This window comes from Bufo bufo, chromosome 1, assembly GCF_905171765.1.
Source record: "Bufo bufo chromosome 1, aBufBuf1.1, whole genome shotgun sequence".
NCBI classification, from domain to species: domain Eukaryota; kingdom Metazoa; phylum Chordata; class Amphibia; order Anura; family Bufonidae; genus Bufo; species Bufo bufo.
The window spans coordinates 770,298,926-770,318,742 of NC_053389.1; the positions used below are offsets into that span (position 1 = coordinate 770,298,926).

Sequence of the window (19,817 nt, forward strand, 5' to 3'; positions counted from 1 at the left end):
AAAATGCCCAGCAGTATAGTTCCCTGACAATCCCTCCCTCACTGGCGGCAGCATTGTCCCCATTTAAATGTCTCACCTCTGTTTATGATTAGCAGGACAGGAGCAGTGAGGCTGGAGTTGGAGGGAGAGAGCCTTCTGGTAGAAGATAGAATGAAGTGGGTATAAGAAGGTGTGATGACTCACAGGTCACATGTTTTAAAGGTCGAATAGATGCCTTGTGAACAGATATATAGTATATATATATATCAGTGTAGTGATATGTGAGATACAAGGTATACATTACACCTTGTTCCTCACATATCAGTACACTGCTGTATATACTATATATCTGAACACACTGCATCTCTTGTGCTTCGTACCCCACATATCAGCACACGGCTGTATTATACTACACTGTATGTATTTGTACACACTGCATCTATTATACTTTATACCTCTCATATCAGTACACTGCTGTATATACTATATATCTGTACACGCTGCATATATTATACCTCATACCTCACATATCAGTACACTGCTGTATATACTATATATCTGTACACGCTGCATATATTATACCTCATACCTCACATATCAGTACACTGCTGTATATACTATATATATGTACACACTGCATATATTATACCTCATACCTCACATATCAATACACTGCTGTATATACTATATATCTGTACAAGCTGCATATATTATACCTCACATATCAGTACTCTGTTTAGGATTCTATATATCTGTTTACACTGCATCTATTATACTTTGTACCCCACATAGGAGTACACTGCTGTATATACTATATATCTGTACACACTGCATATATTATACCTTGTACCTCACTTATCAGTACACTGCTGTATATTCTATATATTTGTACACACTGCATCTATTATACCTCGTACCTTACATATCAGTACACTGCTGTATATACTATATATCTGTACACACCACATATATTATACCACGTACCTCACATATCAGTACACTGCTGTATATACTATATATCTGTACACACCGCATATATTATACCACGTACCTCACATATCAGTACACTGCTGTATATACTATATATCTGTTCTGTACCCACTGCATCTGTTATTCCGTATAATATGAGAATAATAATAAGTGAGGCATGAGGTATTACTTCTAAGCAGAAAAGAGGAATTGGGGGAGCACCCACTCTATTCTAGACTCAATAGAGAGCTTCTCTTGCAGTTCTTCTCCATGCTGTTGGGGGTTGAAGGACCTGTGATGATGTCATCACAGGTCCTGGCAGCTGTACCTTCCTAACCTGGAAACTACCCAGTTCTCTGTGCAATTACTTTTTTAGCTGGTGCAGGACTTGTGATGATGTTATCACGTCCTTTAGTTTTCTGAGCCTCCGAACTGCACTGATGACAGGGATTCTGGACAGATACCTGTATTGAATGTAATTAGGGTGTGGGGCAATTTGTCCACCACAGGGGGTCGGGGGGGCCAAAGCAGCTGTGTGTCTGCATCCATTGGAGGGATGTCGCTGGAACTGGTCTCTAGTTTGTGTATCAGAGTAAAGGATGCAACGTTGGTCTTTGTGTCTATAAAACCTATCATCTCGCTCTTTCCTCCCTCATTAGCGCACTTGTGCCCAGATTTATTAATGGGTTTGTATTTGTACCAACCAAAAAATCAGATGTGCATGGCTACATTTATTAAAAAAAGACATTATATATGGACTAAGCGCTCATTCTGATATGATAAAATCCGAGACTCTCAGCCAATATATTTTGATCAGAAAAAAATCGGTCTGAAAAGTGGGGCAATTTGGTGCATTTAGGGTCTCTGCACGTAATACTGACACACTCGACAAGGAGGCGGGACAGTTCTGGCATAAGAAAAAATCAAAGCCAACCAATAGTTGGTATAGAGTCATAGAAAAGTGCCTGTCCCAGCACCATATTTACAGTGCGTTGAAAAAGTATTCATACCCCTTGCACTTGACCCACATTATTTCACGTTACACCCACAAACTTAAATGTATTTTATTGGGATTTTATGTGATAGACCAACACAGAGTAGCAAGTATGTGTGATTTATACATGGTTTTCGAAACTTTTAATAAATCTGGAAAGTGTGGCGTGCATTTGTATCCAGAGCACCTTCTTCCACAGGTTTGCTGTGTCCCCTACATGGCTTGTGGCAAAATGCAAACAGGACTTCTTATGGCTTGCTTTCAGAAATGGCTTTCTTCCTGCAACTTTCTTCCATAAAGGCCAGATTTGTTAAGTACACGAGTAATAGTAGTCCTGTGGACAGATTCTCCCACCTCAGCTGTGGATCTGTGCAGCTTCTCCAGAGTGACCATGGGACTCTTGGCTGCCTGGGCTGTCAGTTTAGGTGGGCAGCCATGTCTTTGTAGGTTTGCAGTTGTCCCACACTCCTTCCATTTTCGGATGATGGATTGAACAGTGCTCCGTGAGATGTTCAGAGCTTGGGATATTTTTATGTAACCTAACCCTGCTTTACACTTCTCCACAACTTTATCCCTGACCTGTCTGGTATGTTCCTTGGTTTTCATGATGCTGTTTGATCACTAATGTTCTCTAACAAACCTCTGAGGCCTTCACAGAACAGCTGTAGTTATACTGAGAACCGGTGAACTGGTGGACTCAATTTACTAATTAGGTGACTTCTGAAGGCAGTTGGTCACACTGGATTTTATTTAGGGGTATCAATACAGGGGGCTGAATACAAATGCACGTCACACCTTTTATTAATTAAAAATGGTGAAAACCATGTATCATTTTCTTCTCACGTCACACATGCTTGCTACTCTGTGTTGGTCTATCACATAAAATCCCAATAAAATATATTTATGTTTATGGGTGTAACGTGAAAAAATGTGGAAAAGTTCAAGGAGTATGAATAATTTTTCATGGCACTGTATCATCCAGCCTGAGTCCAGGTCTAGACAGCCAGTCTTAGTGTATGCCGTCTATAGGATTAGTAAATCTGGTTATTTTTGTCTTGCAGCCGTCCCTTTCCCTCCAACGCGACGGTTGGCTATGAATGAGGTATTTGTGGATGGCCGTCCACAGCTGGAGACTTTGAAGAACCATTTGGTAAAAGAGGGAAGACTGGAGGAAGAAGTGGCTTTACGTATCATCCGAGAAGGTGCTGCCATTTTGCGACATGAAAAAACCATGCTGGAGGTGGAAGCTCCCATCACAGGCAAGTCGGCCATTGTTTGTAAGAACGTCCAGTCTGATTATCTGAAAAGGTTCCTTCAGTGTCGTTTTTTTGTTATGTACAGAAATCGCATTGACATGTCCATCTGAGCTCTGCTAAATAATGAGAACAGCTCTGCAAAGCAGAGTCCGAGATCTATCTATCTATCTATCCATCTAATCTGTCTATCTAAGCTAACCAGCCAGCCATCTATCTACGCTATATGGACAAAGTATGGGGACACCTACAGGAGGTTTTATGACATCCCATTCTAAATCCATAGGCATTAATATGGAGTTCACCTTCATAGCAGATGAACAGCTTCCACTCTTCTGAGAAGGCTTTCAGACACTGATGTTGGAGGAGAACGCCGGGCTGACAATCTCCCTTGTAGTTCATTATAAAGGTGTTGGATGGGGTTGAGGTCAGGGCTCTGTACAGCCGGTCAAGCTCTTCCACCCCAGGCTCCCCTAACCGTGCCTTTATAGACCTTGCTGTGTGCACAGGGGCGCAGTCATGCTGGAACAGAAAAGGGCCTTTCTCCCAAACTATTCCCACAAAGATGGAAGCAACAATTGTCCAAAATGTCTTGTTATGCTGAAGCATTAAGATTTCCCTTCACTGGAACTGAGGGGCTGCGGCCGACCCCCTGAAAACATCCCCGTATCATTATCCCTCTTCAACCAAACCTTACAGCGGGCACAATGCAGTCAGGCAGGTAACGTTCTCCATCCAGACTCGTCCATCAGACCGGCAGATAGAGAACTGTGATCCATTACTCCACAGAAGACATGGTAACGTGCTTTACAACCCTCCATCTGACGCTTGTATGCGGCTGATCAGCCTTGGAAACCCATGTCATGAAGCTGCCGGCACAGCACAGGTTTTCTGCTGATATCGGAGGAGGTTTGGACTCTGCAGTTATGGAGTCAGCAGAGCGAGGGTGACTTTTATGCTCCTCAGCACTCGGTGACCCCGCTCTGTAGCTTTACGTGGTCTCCACTCACAGCTGATGGTGGGAGACATGTCCTGAAGTGACTTGTGGCAGCGGTGACATCCTATTACAGGACCAGGCTGGAGTTGTTTACTATGACCAATAAATGTCTGCAAAGGCGACTGCATGACAAGGTGCTGGATTTTATACACCTGTGGTAATGGCGCACAGCATGACAAGGTGCTGGATTTTATACACCTGTGACAGTGGGCCTTAAATTTAGTGATTACTAGATGTTTCCCAATACTATTGTCCATATAGTCTGTCTATCTTTATCTCTCTATCCATCTATCTATCTAATTTCTTTCTTTCATTCATTCATTCATTCTTTCTTTCTTTCTTTCTCCTACCTTTCTATCTATCTAGGAAAAACCCCCCCCATCAGAATCAGATTTGTCATGTTCAGCACCACGATGCATTGAATCAAGACCCTTGGGTTCTATTTAGAGCTTGTTCTGCCAGAGGCAGTAAGACTGGTGCCGCTCTCACATCGCCCACACATAATTATGTCCCCCATCTATTATGCAAAACGATCCATTTTGGAGAATGCCGTACCCTTCGTATGACTGAATCAGAGCTTGATCTAGCAGTGCCGAGGCTGCTGCACCCACCAGCTGTCGGCACCACTGCCGATGACTGACTGCTGTCTATTGCACGCTGCAGCCCCAGCTCTGCTCTTCTTTCCTGCATCTAAGTACTGGGCCGTATGCCCGTCTGCTGCTCCCCTCCCCCCAAAGCAGCTGCTGGTTTACTCAGCAAGTGCTGCTTGGTGATCTATTACATGTAAGAAATCAAATAAAAAAAATGTTAATGAAGAAATATGCACCAGTGCCCGGCTAACTGTTCCCCTGCATGATGGGTCATCTATGCCCGGGCAGGTGGACAGGTTTGAGTCACCTCGCCAGCAGTGCTCTATGATCACTACTGCAGGTTGAGGAGGTCCAGCTTATTAATACAAAACTCCATATTGGGGTAAAATGTGTTTTATATCCTTTCTTCATTAGAAGTTTTATGGTAATGATCTCGCAGTTGCCAGCACAAATCCCTGGAGCCGCCGTGGTGAAATCTGCTCATATGCATTGCAAAGCACAGCGGGGACGTACAGAGGAGCCGATGAAAAGGAGAACGGTGCTGGAAGGGTGCCAGGATCTTGCTAGTTGCTACAAGCAACACAACCCAGTGTCCTCGGCACGGTTTTCGCATGTTCTTCTTCCCTGCACAGGCTGATGTATTCTAGCGGCTCTCAGCGTTTAATTTTCCCTCTCTCTCCCTCCCTCCTCTTGTTTTGCAGTATGCGGAGATATTCACGGACAGTTCTTTGACCTCATGAAGTTGTTTGAGGTTGGAGGCTCCCCTCACACCACGCGCTACCTCTTCCTAGGGGACTATGTGGATCGGGGATACTTCAGCATAGAGGTTGGTCCGATAGCGACTTATTACTTATTATGCTCCCTGATTGAGGAGAGCGGACCGAGTGCTTCCTACGTGAGGTTAGGCCAATGCAAATAGATATTTGAATGCTCATTTGTTTGGTGAGAAAAGCATGGGCACGGGGTGGGTCACGTGTGACATACAGCAAGGTCCTCGCCCAGAAACAGGGTGTATAAACACAGCTGAGCAGGTATATTACAGGGGTTTTCCCATATTTTAGGATCAGGCTGTCTGGCCCCTGCTGATTAGAAACAATTGAGCTATCCAGAGGATAGGTCATCAGTTAAAAATATCAAAAAAACCCTTTAAAGGAACAGTAAACATAGAAAATCCATAATAAAATAATACTCCATTCTCCTTTTTTGCCTTCTTTCTGTTGATCCAGTGTTGTCTCATATTATAATTAAAACCGGGAAATTTATAAGGAAATCTGTGTGCGTCCCATGAGGTCAGTCATGTCCTCCCTCCTCCTCCTCACTCCTCACTGGCTGTAAGACCCCTTTAAATATTGTTAAAGGGGTTATCCAAGTTCTAAAACAGCCCCCCCATGTGCCGGGCCCCTCACCGGTAATATACTTACCCCGCTCCCTGCGCCGCTCCTGGTCCCCGCAGTGCCGCTGCTTCTTCTCTCTGTACACGGATGAAAACATTCAGTGTTGGGGGGTGGGAGCAGCCAATGGCAGGTGGGGACGAGCATTGCAGGTGACGCTAGGGAGGCTTGTCCCCACCTGCCATTGGCTGCTCCCACCCCCCAACACTGAATGTTTTCATCCGTGTACAGAGAGAAGAAGCAGCGGCACTGCGGGGACCAGAAGTGGCGCCGGGAGCGGGGTACGTATATTACCGGTGAGGGGTCCGGCACATGGGGGGGCTGTTTCAGAACTTGGATAACCCCTTTAAGCTCCGTCCCCTCAGCAGTTTTTTTTAAAATGCTGCAGACTGACAGCGGGGACAAGGTTATCTCCTGTTAAAGGGGTATTCCGGGTTATAACAAGTTTTCCCCGGTCCATAGGATAGGAGATAACTATCATATCGATGGGGGGTCCTACTGCTGGGACCTCCATGAGCCATAGGAACCCCCTGCAGCTCCCCTGAAATGGATGGAACCGCTGATCGGAAATGCAAGCAGCCTCTCTATTTATTTCTATAAGGCTCCATTCACACGACCGCAATTGTGGTCCGCATCCGTTCCGCAATTTTGCGGAACGGGTGCGGACCCATTCATTCTCTATGGGGACGGAATGGATGCGGACAGCACACAATTGCAGACAAGAATAGGCATTTCTATGGGGGTGCCGGCCGGGTATATCGCGGATCCGCAATACACCACGAACGTGTGAATGGAGCCTAAGAGTGCCAGAGATAGCTGAGTATAGCCGCTCTGTCCATTTCAGGGGGTACCTCAGGGTACGGGACCCCTGTTCTTGTGTTCGGTGGGGGTCCCAGTGGATATACGTTTTATTACTCATTTGTAGATTTAGGGGGTCATTTACTAAGCTGAAATACGCCTAAATTAGGCATATTTCAGGCTGAGATAGGGGGTGCAACGATTAGTTGTGCCACTATCTGCGACTTCGCCCCGCTCACGCCAATCTTAAAATTGTGAGTGTGGCATGGGCAGGGAAGGCCCGGCAGACCGTCTCATTTACCATTTTCTACGCCTGTTTTAGGTGTAGAAAATGGTGTCAATGTAACCACTCGGAAGCTGTCTTCCATTTAGAACTGGCGCTGGATGTACCGAAGTTATGGAGAGGCTGGCACCTACACCAGCTATGGGCCTTTATTAAGACCGGCGTCTAAAATGCCAGTCTAAATAAATGTACCCCTTTGGCCTCGTTCACAATTCAGAGTTTGGTCAGTGATTTCCATCAGTGATATGTGAGCCAGAACCAGAGGTGAAGCCACCACAGAGATGGGGTATAAGGGAACGGTCCGCACCTGGTTTTGGCTCACAAATCACTGATGGTAGTGTCTCTGTAAGTGACAGCTGGCACATGGCTCTGATCCAGAAGAAGACATGTAACACAGTCCGATGCACGGAGCAACGATTGGGAATGGGACCCTTCCTGATCATTGCTTGATGGTTAAGCCACAGTAGAGCTGCAATCACATAGAGCAGTCGCCCCTGTATGGGGTTAAACAATCACTACTGCGATCGTTCATCCCCATACAGACTCACTGTTTCCACAGAGCAGTGTGCTGCCCACGACGACTGGAGAACCGCTGACTGACAGTCTAGGTATTTTATGGATGCCTGTGTTTAAAGGGGTTTTCTGAGATTTTCTTTTTTTTACCGATGACCTACGCTCTGGAGCGCAGCGGCCTTCTCTCAGCTTAGCCTAGGTCGTGTGACGTCACGTTCATCGGTCACATGGCCTAGCCACAGCGCACCCCCATTAAAGTCAATGGGGCAGAGCTGCTATACGATGTATGGCGCTGTGCTTGGTGAGCTGAGAGAAGGCCGCGGTGCCGCTGCGAACCCCTCTAAAGTACCAGTGTTCGTGACAGTGTTCGAGTGCAGTTTTGCTTATCTGGTTCATTGCATCAGTTTTTCTTCCCCTGTCACATCTGGCGATGCATTCAGAATGCTATCGGTTTTCTGTTTCCTTTCTGGCTGCGTAATCTCATCGACTCGTTAGCAGCTCCCCCTTCCCCCCCTGCTGGTTCAGTGTTTTTACAGAGCACCATTTTAATTGCTTTATGAGCTACATAATGCTTACTCCAGACACTGTGTAGTCATTGCGGGATCTCATCTGATCTGCTGGGGTGACCCTCCCGGTGGCTCATCAATGTAGACAGCAAGAATGAAGGGCCCCACGCACACTACAAGGGGGTAGAACACTTGCCGTCAGCGCGGTCTCCCCCATACTGTCTTCTTATAAGTCCTAATGACATATTAGTAGACAATTAAAGGCACACACACAGAATTCTTTCAGTCCTACCAGGTAGTATATAGCGATTGTGCCTACAGGTGGTCCTGACCGTAGAGCTTACAATCTAAAGAGTTTGCTCCTGGCATCAGAAAAGCCTTTTATTACCTCTTACCATGTACATGGCAGTTGTAACCCATTTTCTGTCTCTTCTAGTGCGTTCTCTACCTCTGGAGCTTGAAAATCATTCACCCCAAAACACTCTTCTTGTTGCGAGGGAACCATGAGTGCCGACACTTGACAGAGTATTTCACCTTCAAGCAAGAATGTGAGTGTGTGTTACACCCCGTCGTGGGATGTGTCAGGCGGCGTTCACATACATCCGCTCTGTCCGAGCAGGACACATCAGTCCGGCATCCACAACCAGATAAACCCCGGGATCAGTTCTGCCATTAGTTTTCCTCTGGTGTTTGTGTGCAGTGTATGGCCAGACATGGGGGGACCCATCCGCGCTGTACCTGTCATTACCATGGTGTTGTATGGTATTACCCATCATGGCAAATATTTCAGGATTAAATGGACTCTGTCACCGTGATATTAGACAATTATCTGATCTAGGTGCTATTCCTACTCCCCACCCACCGGCTGTCAGCGCTCAGAGCTGTGCTGAAATGCATTGTCACGACTGCTGTGAGCGCACACAGGAGTCCTCTCCATTATGTTAGCTCTGTGTATTTTAGTGCAGTCCAAGATCATGGTGACAGATTACTTTTAAAGGGGTTATACAAAGCTGGAAATGCCCACCCGCGATGCTAGGGAGGCTCGTCCCTGTCACCGCCAACCATTGGCTGCTCCCCCCCGACACCGGGTGTTTTCATCCGCGCTCGGGGAGAAGCAGCGGCGGCCGTGCGGGGACAGGAGCAACGCGGGGAGCCAGGTAAGTAGAATCAGTGTGAGAGGCCCTGGCATATGGGGAGGCATTTCCAACCTCGGATAACCCCTTTAAACATGTAGTCCATGTGTGGATGTTGCTGCTGGGCATAAAGGGCGTCTGTCAGCAGTTTTGTACCTATGACACTGCCTGACCTGTTACATGTGCGCTTGGCAGCTGAAGGCATCTGTGTTGGTCCCATGTTCATATGTGTCCGCATTACTGAGAAAAATGATGTTTAAATGTATGCAACTGAGCATTTAAGAGCAACAGGGGCGTTACCGTTACACCTGGAGGCTCTGCTCTCTCTGCAACTGCTGTGCCCTCTGCACTTTAATTGACAGGGAAGGCAGTGTAAATGTGATCACACCTGGACCTGTCAATCACAGTGCAGAGGGCGCAGCTGTTACAGAGAGAGAAGAGCCTATAGGAGTAATGGTAACGCCCCCGTTGCTCCTAGAGGCTCATTTGCATATATTCAAATATCATTTTTCTCAGCAATGCGGGCACATATGTACATGGGACCAGCTGCCAAGTGCACATGTAACAGGTTAGCCAGTGTCATAGGGACAAATCTGCTGACAGATGCCCTTTAAAAGAATACATGACAGCAGTGTGATATGGCTACAATCAAGAGGTTGTCCAGGAATTCAGAAAACATGGCTCCCTATGCCAGTTAGTCGCCTTCTGATCTTGACTCATGCCCCTTGCCCAGTGCTCCCTGGATTCTGCTATGTCACTTGCTGCCCTCAGGGCTGTGGCTTTGTTATCTGCTTCGCTGCACCTCGTCTCCAGCTTCTTAGATGTGCGGCTTGTGCCTATCCCATAATCACCTCTGACTGCAGACTGTGCTCTGTGCTGTACCTGTAATTGTACTCTGCGTGCCCATGAGCTCTGCTAACTGTTTGCATGCTGCGCCCTGTAACGTTAGTCCGATCTGTTACCACACGCCCATCTGCTGCCAGGACCAAGCACAGATCCGTGTGCCTACCGCATGCCTTGCCTGTGTCTGTGGTGATGTTGGGTGCCCCTTGCACAGGTCACAGCTACTGCTAAGGAACATTGTGAGGGGTCCCCACACCGATTTGTGTGCAGCAGTCATATCGGTTTTGGGAACCCCTACCTGATACCATACAGTGTATGTATAATGGATGTGTGTCCCTGGAAAGTTCCCTTTGTTGCTCACCTGCTCCGCATCGTTCCGGCTCCCGACTCTCTTTACTGGTCATCCAGGTACCACATGGATAGAGTCACATGTGCTTCTGCAGCCAATGACTGGCCTCAGAGGTAACATGTGTGCTGGGTGAAAATTAAAAAAATTAATAAAGCTGGACAATTCCTTTAAAGGAGTTGTCCAGCCATTTTTTAAGTGATGGCCTATCATCAGGTGTGACACCCCACTCCCCTGCCAATGAGGTTTTCTATGCAGTCACCTCATCGAAAGTCAGCATCGGAACTACACAGCGCCATCAGCATTGTGGTGGACAGCGCTCGTCACTGCAGCACGGCTCCTATTAAATGCGGGGTGCCATTATCACTTAAAAACAGCTGGATAACCCTTTTAAGTTGGTGTCACACATGGGCTTATTGGGCATTTTTTGCTGCATTTTTTAGGCAAAAAAAAATGTTGGCTCCATATATTACACATGGAGGGAACTTATCAAAACTGGTGTAAAGGAAAAGGACTTATTTCCTTAGAGCAACCAATCAGATTGAGCCTTTCATTTTCCAAAATGAAAGGTGGAATCTGTCAGCAGAATAGGGGTCTGACTGCATCCAGCATGTGCGCAGGGAGTTAGGGAAAGATTCCGGGCGAGCGCCATTGTGTATTTATTGCCTTCAGGGTGTGAATATGTCCACGCATCCTAATAATAGGATTTCCCCACAGGTAAAATTAAGTATTCGGAGCGAGTGTATGACTCCTGTATGGATGCCTTCGACTGCCTCCCACTAGCAGCTCTGCTGAACCAGCAGTTCCTGTGTGTACACGGGGGTCTCTCCCCTGAAATCTCTTGCCTGGACGACATCAGAAAGGTGAATCCCACCCTCTGTTCTGTAATGTGATGATATTTAGAAGTACGCCATCTTAAGACTGGGCTGTTGGATTGAAGAGCATCAAACCGTGCACACTGCCCGGTAGGGTTAATCCTGCTGATTTAAGTCATACCTGTCTGCAGTGTACCTGAGGGGAAAAAAGACTTTTATTATTTATGCAAATGAGGTCTTCAGTGCACTGTGCCCCTCGTTGCTCCTAGGCTTAGGCCACACCCCTCAGTGCACTGTGCCCCTCGTTGCTCCTCGGCTCTGGCCACACCCCTCAGTGCACTGTGCCCCTCGTTGCTCCTCGGCTCTGGCCACACCCCTCAGTGCACTGTGCCCCTCGTTGCTCCTCGGCTCTGGCCACACCCCTCAGTGCACTGGAGCCATCGTTGTCACAAGACGGGTGTCATTTTAATCAGCAGTATCGACCCTACTATTGGGTTGATCCTGCTGCCAGATGTCCTTGAAATATTTATTTATATTGACTTTAATCACATGTAGCACAGTGACTGGTTTTACAATGTCCCTATACTCCCCACTATGTTGCTTACATAGCTCCAGCATATTCTGCAGCGGCGTACAGGGATTGCCATTAGTGTTGAGCGAACTTGTGTTTTAAGTTCGGCGTCTAATGTTCGGGTTATCGAAGAATCGCGTTATGGATTTAGCTACCACAGACCATAACGGAATTTGGAATCCATAACGCATTTCTTCGATAACCCGAACTTTAGACGCCGAACTTAAAACATAAGTTCGCTCAACACTAATTGCCATCACTCACAGCCGTTTTCTACTTTTATGTAAAGTGTCACCGCTTGATGCATCTGGTCGCACAGGGACGTCATGGCAGCAGCATGCCGTGCAGGGTCTGCCCAGGGATCACACAGAACCTGTGCCCCTCCAATCACTGCGGGAGCACAGTTCTGATCGACTCGTTCTCTGATCCCACCCTTTTAACCCTTTAGAAGCAGTGGCAAGTATCTGTCCAAAATCCACGGCGGCTGCAAATTTCACCCTTTGCAAAGGAAGATGAAGCTGAATAAAGTTTAATGAATTTAAAAGTCTCCCCCCCCCAAAAATAAATAATAATAATAAAAAAAATTCATTCTTTTTGTTTCAATAAAAATGATCTTATTTTTATTTTTTTTTTATAAATAATAGTTCACCATAAAAATACATCTGTGGTGGGCATTGTGCTCTCCGTTATATTAGAATGGCACAGCCGTCCTGACTGTGTATTCCACTGCATGTCCTCAGCATAGGACATCAATATCTCATTGGTTCAGAAATCGCTTTGGCGCCAGAAGTCGGCACTAGAACCACACAGCTCCGTCCATTGCTACGTCCAGGCACTTCAGTAGGAGTGGGGGCGTGGGGTGTTGGACGATCAGATTTTGGTCACACCACAAAAAGACATTAGAAAATACAACTCATCCTGCAGAGAACATCTGAGGGTTTGTTACAATGTATGATGCGTATGCTGTAGTGTTTAGGTCCTAGAGGATTGCTATTTGTCTGTGTGAGCAGGGCAAGGTCAGGAACATTTTCAGCCTGTGAATGTAATCAAGTGTGGATGTCCTGACAGCAAGCAGATGTCTTGAAAATGTTATTATACAATGATTAAAGGGGTTGTCTCATCTGGATATTTATGGCATATCAATAGGAACTACCATGAATATACAATAAATGTGGGTCCCAGCACTGAGAAACACTCCTATCCCAAGAAAAGGGCTCCAACGTGAATAAAGAGTAGCCTGCGCATGCGCAGCGTCCTCTCCATTCACTGCTACAGGATTTCTGAGAGTAGCACAAGCCAAGTACTCTCTATTTTCTTCAGATAGGAGCGGGACCTATTAGACATTTATGGGATATCCTATCGACACGCCATAAATGTCCACTCCTTTTAAGCTGTATTTACACTGTACAATCGCGTAGTGACAGCGTCGTTTCCCATTTGCAGGCTACAGGCTGCCATAAACAGCAGCTTATAGTCTGCTAGCAAGATTTCAGTGCGACCACAAAGATGCAGTTTAATTGCAATTTTCTTGTGTATCCCAGTTTCTAATTAATCAGGTACTTGATCCCCTTGTAATTTCCCCCTTTGACCGTGCCCCCCATTCAGAGAGCTTTGAGGGGCTCTAGACGTCCTGTCTCTCCTTTCTTCCCATTTCAGCCCTTAGGTTTATGGGATCCTTGGTGGTTTCCTCCTTTCACATTCTGCTCGTTCTCTCCGCCTCATTAGTTAGACCGATTTAAGGAACCCCCCGCTTTTGGCCCTATGTGCGACCTGCTATGGTCTGACCCCGCTGAGGACTACGGCAATGAGAAGACTCTGGAACATTTCACCCACAACACAGTTCGCGGGTGCTCCTATTTCTACAGGTAACAGGACCTCCTGCGTTCACTGGACCTATCAAGTGCTATGTGGGTTTGATGGGGTTTCTGCCACTCTCATTAGTACCTTGTGTATTCCAGCTACCCCGCCGTCTGTGAATTCCTGCAGAGCAACAACCTCCTGTCAGTGATTCGAGCCCACGAGGCACAGGATGCTGGGTAATGCTTCATTTTCAACGTCATCCCAAATAAAAGTCTTTCAACCACTTAATACAGATCTTGTTTTGGGCCTTAAAGGGATTGTTCCAAAAAGGCACGTTATCGTCACCTAACCCACAGCATAAGTGACAAGTGTCTTATCGGTTTGGGTCCGACCCCAGAGTTATCACGGCGTGCCCCATTTGAACAGAACAGTGGTCGTGCTGCCACTCCATGGGACTGCCGGAGATAGGAGAATGCTGTAAATGAAAATGGATCTCCAGCTGTCTCATCGATTTTGATTGGAACGGTGGTGCGCATGCTTGACCGCTGCTCCATTCCAGTTGGGAACACAAGACCCCCATGCTCACGACTGGTGTTCCATCACTTGGACCCCCACCGATCAGACACTTGTCACCTATTCTGTAGACACTGGATCCCTGTTTTAATTTTTGCATGTACTGGTCAGACGGCTATAACCTTTTTTTGGGACAAATAGGGTTGTCCTTTGATTCCATTTTTTACCAAATAGGTGTCCTTTTTATGTGAAAAATCTAGTCTAGACCAAAAATCCTAAAGTAAAAATTGTGTTTTTTTTCCCCCCAACCATTGGGCAATGTTTATCTTTATATAAGACAATCCCTAGCCAGGTTCTCTCCTCGGGGGCAGTCTTTTCATATGATTGGCTAGCATTTATCAATTATTTTTTATTATGATTGTTTTTTCTATTTTACCTTATTTTTTCATGATGTATCCCAAAAAGTGAGAAAATACCTTCTGAGGACCTGATTGTCTTACAGATTTTTTTATAAACCGATAGATGAGGTGGACAGTTTGTGATATTTGTATTCCTGCCTGCAGTTACCGAATGTATCGGAAAAGTCAGACAACCGGTTTTCCTTCTCTCATCACCATTTTTTCTGCACCGAATTACCTTGACGTCTACAACAACAAAGGTTAGATGCCATTGTGGCTCAGTGCCACTGCTGCCGCGTTCATGCATGTTACAGGGGAAGAGTCGTGTAGCTCATGGGAACGGGAACTGCAGCCGACTCTCAGAAGGAAGAAAGCGCAGCTCTCGGTGAAGCCTCTTTGAAGCTGGTCAGAGATGTCCAGAAATCAGGATCTCTACTCAGGGTTTCTTCAAAGGCGTTATTGATTTAATGGAACTTCAAAAACGAGCGCTGTTAGAAATTCTGACTTCAGAGCTCCTGGGGACTAAACGAGGGTTAAACTTCTCTGCTGCTCTGTGTATCTGTGCAATATTCTTCATCGTCTGATGAGGGTAAAGATGGAGCTGTCTGCAACCCCACCCATCATATGGCTACACGTTGCAGGTTGCATACGTTTTTTTTGGGCAGAAAAACCACCGAGTAATACAGTACCAGCGAAGTGTATGAGATTAGACAGAACTCATGTAGAATTAGCTTTTTTTCTTCCGTCCTGAAATTGACCTGCCGTGCGAATTTTGAAACCCGCAGCCTGTCGATTGTTTGTACGGATTTCACCCTTTTTTAATGGAGGGGTGAGATCCGCAACAAAATCACATAAAAGCCGCAACAAAATCCACACGTAACACATGCGGATTTTGATGCCGATTTGCTGCTTCAACTCACGGAAATCCAAACGGATTTCGTGTGCAGGTAGCCTAATGCCTAATTCACACGTCCATGATGAAGTCTGTGAAAAACGGTCAGTGTGTAATCTGTGAAAATGTCCCCAAAGGCTCCGTGTATCCTCCGTTTACCGCATGCACTGCTAAAAGAGAATTTCCAGAGCATCTCTTGCCAATCAGCGATATAACGAGTTAGTAACATTTGAAAGGCATAATGTTTCTATGACACAATGATCATGTTTTTTTGGGGGGGAATTTTGATCATTTTTGAGGTTGCTTGTCTTTCCTCCTTTGACCAATCATTGTGCATGAAAGCAAAAACACCAGAGAAAGATGTGTAGAAATGTCACCTACAGCATCACATGCTTCAAGGGGTTGTGCAGTGCCATGAAATTGATGAGCTATCAGGATGAGGGTCCATTCACACGTCCGCAAAATGGGTCCGCATCCGTTCCGCAATTTTGCGGAACGGGTGCGGACCCATTTATTTTCAATGGGGCCGTAAAAGATGCGGACAGCACACAGTGTGCTGTCCGCATCCGCACTTCCGTTCCGCGGACCTGCAAAAAAATAGAACATGTCCTATTCTTGTCCGTAGACACGGCACCCCCGCTCATCAGCTGTTTGAAGAGGCAGCGGCACTAGTCTGAGCTTGTTGTTTACCTGCACTATGTCTAGCTTGTTTGAAAACAACCATTGCCTGTGTCATATCCAGCACTGTTCCAGCGCCGATGCTGTGGTGCTCCCTGCCGGTCATTGTGTTCTTGTCCTGCAGTGATGACATGCTGCACACAATCTCCGGCCTCTGCACTCACATACTCTGCATGCTAGCATCCCCATTGTAAGCAGAGACCAGCGGCGGCCACAAGAGCATCAGTGCTGGCGCGGTGCTGGGTTTTACAGGTAATTAATGGATTTTTTTATATGGTACTTTCATTTATTATGCTCCCGGACAACACCAATTGTGTTCCCTTACTGTAAAGTGATGGTATACTCTGTATTGCTTGACTATGCCTTCACTTGGGGGGTCAGAATCTGAGAATGAAGGGGGCTCTGATATGGCACTGCAGTGCCTGCACTGGTTTTTCTCCTGACCACCCATGTCAAGAAACTAGGACTGGCTACAGTTCCCTTCAGAAGAAGTTGCAGTGCCAAACCAGGACCAGTAGGCGTCTTAGAAGTCAGACCGAAAACTGATGGCGTAATCCTAGCGAATACGGGAATACCCCTTTAATATCAGGCTGTACTGACGAGGGATTAAACATCTATGTGACATAAGACAAGAACATATTCCATATACGTGTGAGGCTGCTGGAAGCTCGTTCCACCGCCACACGTCTGCGCGGAGCAGCTACTGCCGATTCTTGTGTGTGTGGGAGTCTTGTGCATGTAAAATCTCTCCTTATTGTCTCCTCACAGCCGCAGTGCTGAAGTATGAAAACAATGTCATGAACATCCGTCAGTTTAATTGCTCGCCACATCCTTACTGGCTGCCAAACTTCATGGACGTGTTCACATGGTCCCTGCCCTTTGTAGGGGAGAAAGGTAACAATGCACAATATGGTAATCACCCATTACCTGCCCCCCGGGGTATTATCACGATGGGGAAGGTCCAAAAAGGAAATGAAAGGCTGTGCGATTCAAGCGTCTGCCTGTATACTGAGAGGTTAGCAGGAATGTCTCTGAATTTATTGGAGGGGGGGGGGCAGAGATGAGGACAGCGTACGAGAATAGGGGGACGTTATCCAGGTTGGATCCAGATGGAGATGGATCTGAAGGGGTAAGACGTCAGTCAGAAGCAAGATGCACGATACCGAAATTCACTATTGCAATGATAGGCTTGGGTGCTCCCACTCCAGTACCACTTAATACCACTAGAGGGTGTAGAAACATGTCTGCAACCTCGACAGTGATTTCTCTTACCTACAACTAAGCCCCTATTGGCCTCCTGTTTGACATATAAACTCCCTGTGTATAGGCATTGTGGCAGGGGTGTAGCTATATTTCAGAGGGCCCCATAGCAAAATAAGATAGGGCCCTCAACACTTGGTGAAGAAAATTGAAACAGGAACATATGTGCCATGAATTAAAAGTGTGTATAATAGACCGTATATCAGAAAATCCACCAGTGCTGCCATATTGTTATTCCCCACTATAAGTACCATGATCTTGCACCTGATTGGCCGCCACAACCTCTGGGCCCCATAGCAAGTGCTATGGCTATAGTTATGCCCGTGCATTGTGGGATACATCGTCCATGGGGTCCTATTGAGACAGACACGTATACTGTATATTACTGTACACTGTTGTATTGTCTTATTCTATTCCATGACTTTTTTTTTTTTTTTTTATATATATATACTTGCCCAGCAAAGGCTAAAAGGACACTCTTTTGGCCTGGTTGGGTGTTCTTTTTGGCACTGATTTTAGCTCTTTTCCACCCCAAAATCAGCTAAAAAAAAACACCAACAACCAACCATTCAATGTAATGGGAAGCAGCACTTCCATGTGGCAATCAGCATGCCCTATCCGCACTGAATCTGCCATTGAAATAAATGGGAAGTGTAGAAAAAACACGCTTCTATGTGCCCATTTTTTGCGCACATCTGACAACAACCAAGAGCTGAAATGCAGTTTTGTATAGACGCAAACACTCATCGGTTAAAAAATAAATAAATTAAAAGTTGAAAAATTGCATCAAAAACGCGCCATAAAAAAACATGCGCGGATTTTGAGCTGAATTTTGTAGGCAGATTTTGAAAATTCATTGTGTGAACATACCCTTATTAGCATCACTAAAGTGACCTGCTGGACGGAGTGTACAGGTGTAACATGAAGGTCCTTGGCCACAATCCAAAATCTATTGCAGTCCTGAGTCTAAATCACCAGGTCCTGGGTGTGACTGCTACCTCTGCACCCCCCGCAGCTACATGCTACCATGAATACAGTGACATCCGTATCTTATTACAACATGGAATCTGCTCTAGAACTGCTCCATGTGTTCATCATGGCAGTGCTGCAGCTTTGGACATCATGTTGTCGACAGCAGAGTGATTCTTGGTGCGATAGCTTACGGGGTTTTTTTCTCCCCAGTTACGGAAATGCTAGTGAACATTCTCAGCATATGCTCGGATGATGAGCTGATTTCGGATGGAGAAGACACGCTGGAAAGTAAGTTGGCTATCCTTGCACGATTCATTATCAGTCTGTGTCCGAGAATTTTGAGTGATATCTGTCCCCCATAGGCTCGGTATGTGTTTTTTTTATACTGCATGTTACTGTATGAATTAGTACAGTGTGTGTGCTGTTAGAAAAACAACCCAGAAACCCCAGTAGATCCGGATTCTGAGTCATAGCTTGCTGCGCCATACTGTTTCCTTAGCTCCCATGTACCGCAATGACCGCTACTGAAACAGCGGGCACTGGCCCTCTCTGCTATTCCCTGGCCGGCGGGTGGTCGAGACTTTGCCTCCTCTCGCCTTTAGGGCTGTATTTATGGTAGACACACCCTTCATAACACCTCCTTCACGAATTTCATATATGTCCTTATTTAATATGATTTGGCAGCTTCCCACACAGATAGCTGCATGGGATAATTTCACTTTATTGGCCTATTATGATATAGCCGATGTAGAGAAACCTGCAGCGTGTGTGTGCGCTATACAAGTGTTCACCCCCAACATGAACGGGATATTTGAAGGTTTATTCAGATTTAATTATTGGTGGCAGTCCAATACATGAGACTCCCCCACCACCACTATGTGTAGCATGATAAATTCTAGTAAGTGCAGTTGTTAAATGAAATAATTTTTTCCATTGAAATCATAAACTTTCCTTCTCTTTCCCTCCAGGTGGAGCTTCTGTGCGCAAAGAGATTATTCGGAACAAGATCCGAGCGATCGGCAAGATGGCCCGCGTCTTCTCTGTGCTCAGGTGACTCTTCTGATCTTCTTCGTACATATAGCACACCACACTTTCAGGGACATGCCAACAAAAATGGCTCCATAAAAAGAATGGATCCACCCAAACCAGTCTGCATGTGGTGCGTGCGTTCTGAATGGGGAGAGCAGAGTAAGCAGCTGTCAGGGACCTCGAGAACAAAAGGATCTGGCAAGTTGACCTAGCCAGCACCCTCATGCACTTTAGATTGTCCGCTGGTCCCCCTGATATCTGTAGGGTTAATAATGTGTACGGTGGGGGATGGAT

At 46.1% G+C, this 19,817-nt stretch overlaps 1 protein-coding gene across 2 annotated transcripts in view; it reads left to right on the plus strand.

Annotated features, from left to right (window-relative positions):
- The window catches only part of PPP3CC (protein phosphatase 3 catalytic subunit gamma), a 45,947-nt gene that overhangs the window by 19,632 nt on the left and 6,498 nt on the right, over nt 1-19,817 (plus strand). For both annotated transcript variants that reach the window (XM_040414773.1, XM_040414774.1), the window contains exons 2-11: nt 3,004-3,201; nt 5,484-5,608; nt 8,710-8,821; nt 11,313-11,458; nt 13,707-13,846; nt 13,940-14,017; nt 14,858-14,952; nt 17,031-17,156; nt 18,705-18,782; nt 19,463-19,544. In XM_040414773.1, coding sequence (XP_040270707.1) covers nt 3,004-3,201; nt 5,484-5,608; nt 8,710-8,821; nt 11,313-11,458; nt 13,707-13,846; nt 13,940-14,017; nt 14,858-14,952; nt 17,031-17,156; nt 18,705-18,782; nt 19,463-19,544 — 1,180 coding nt within the window. The remainder of the gene's footprint in view (nt 1-3,003; nt 3,202-5,483; nt 5,609-8,709; nt 8,822-11,312; nt 11,459-13,706; nt 13,847-13,939; nt 14,018-14,857; nt 14,953-17,030; nt 17,157-18,704; nt 18,783-19,462; nt 19,545-19,817) is intronic.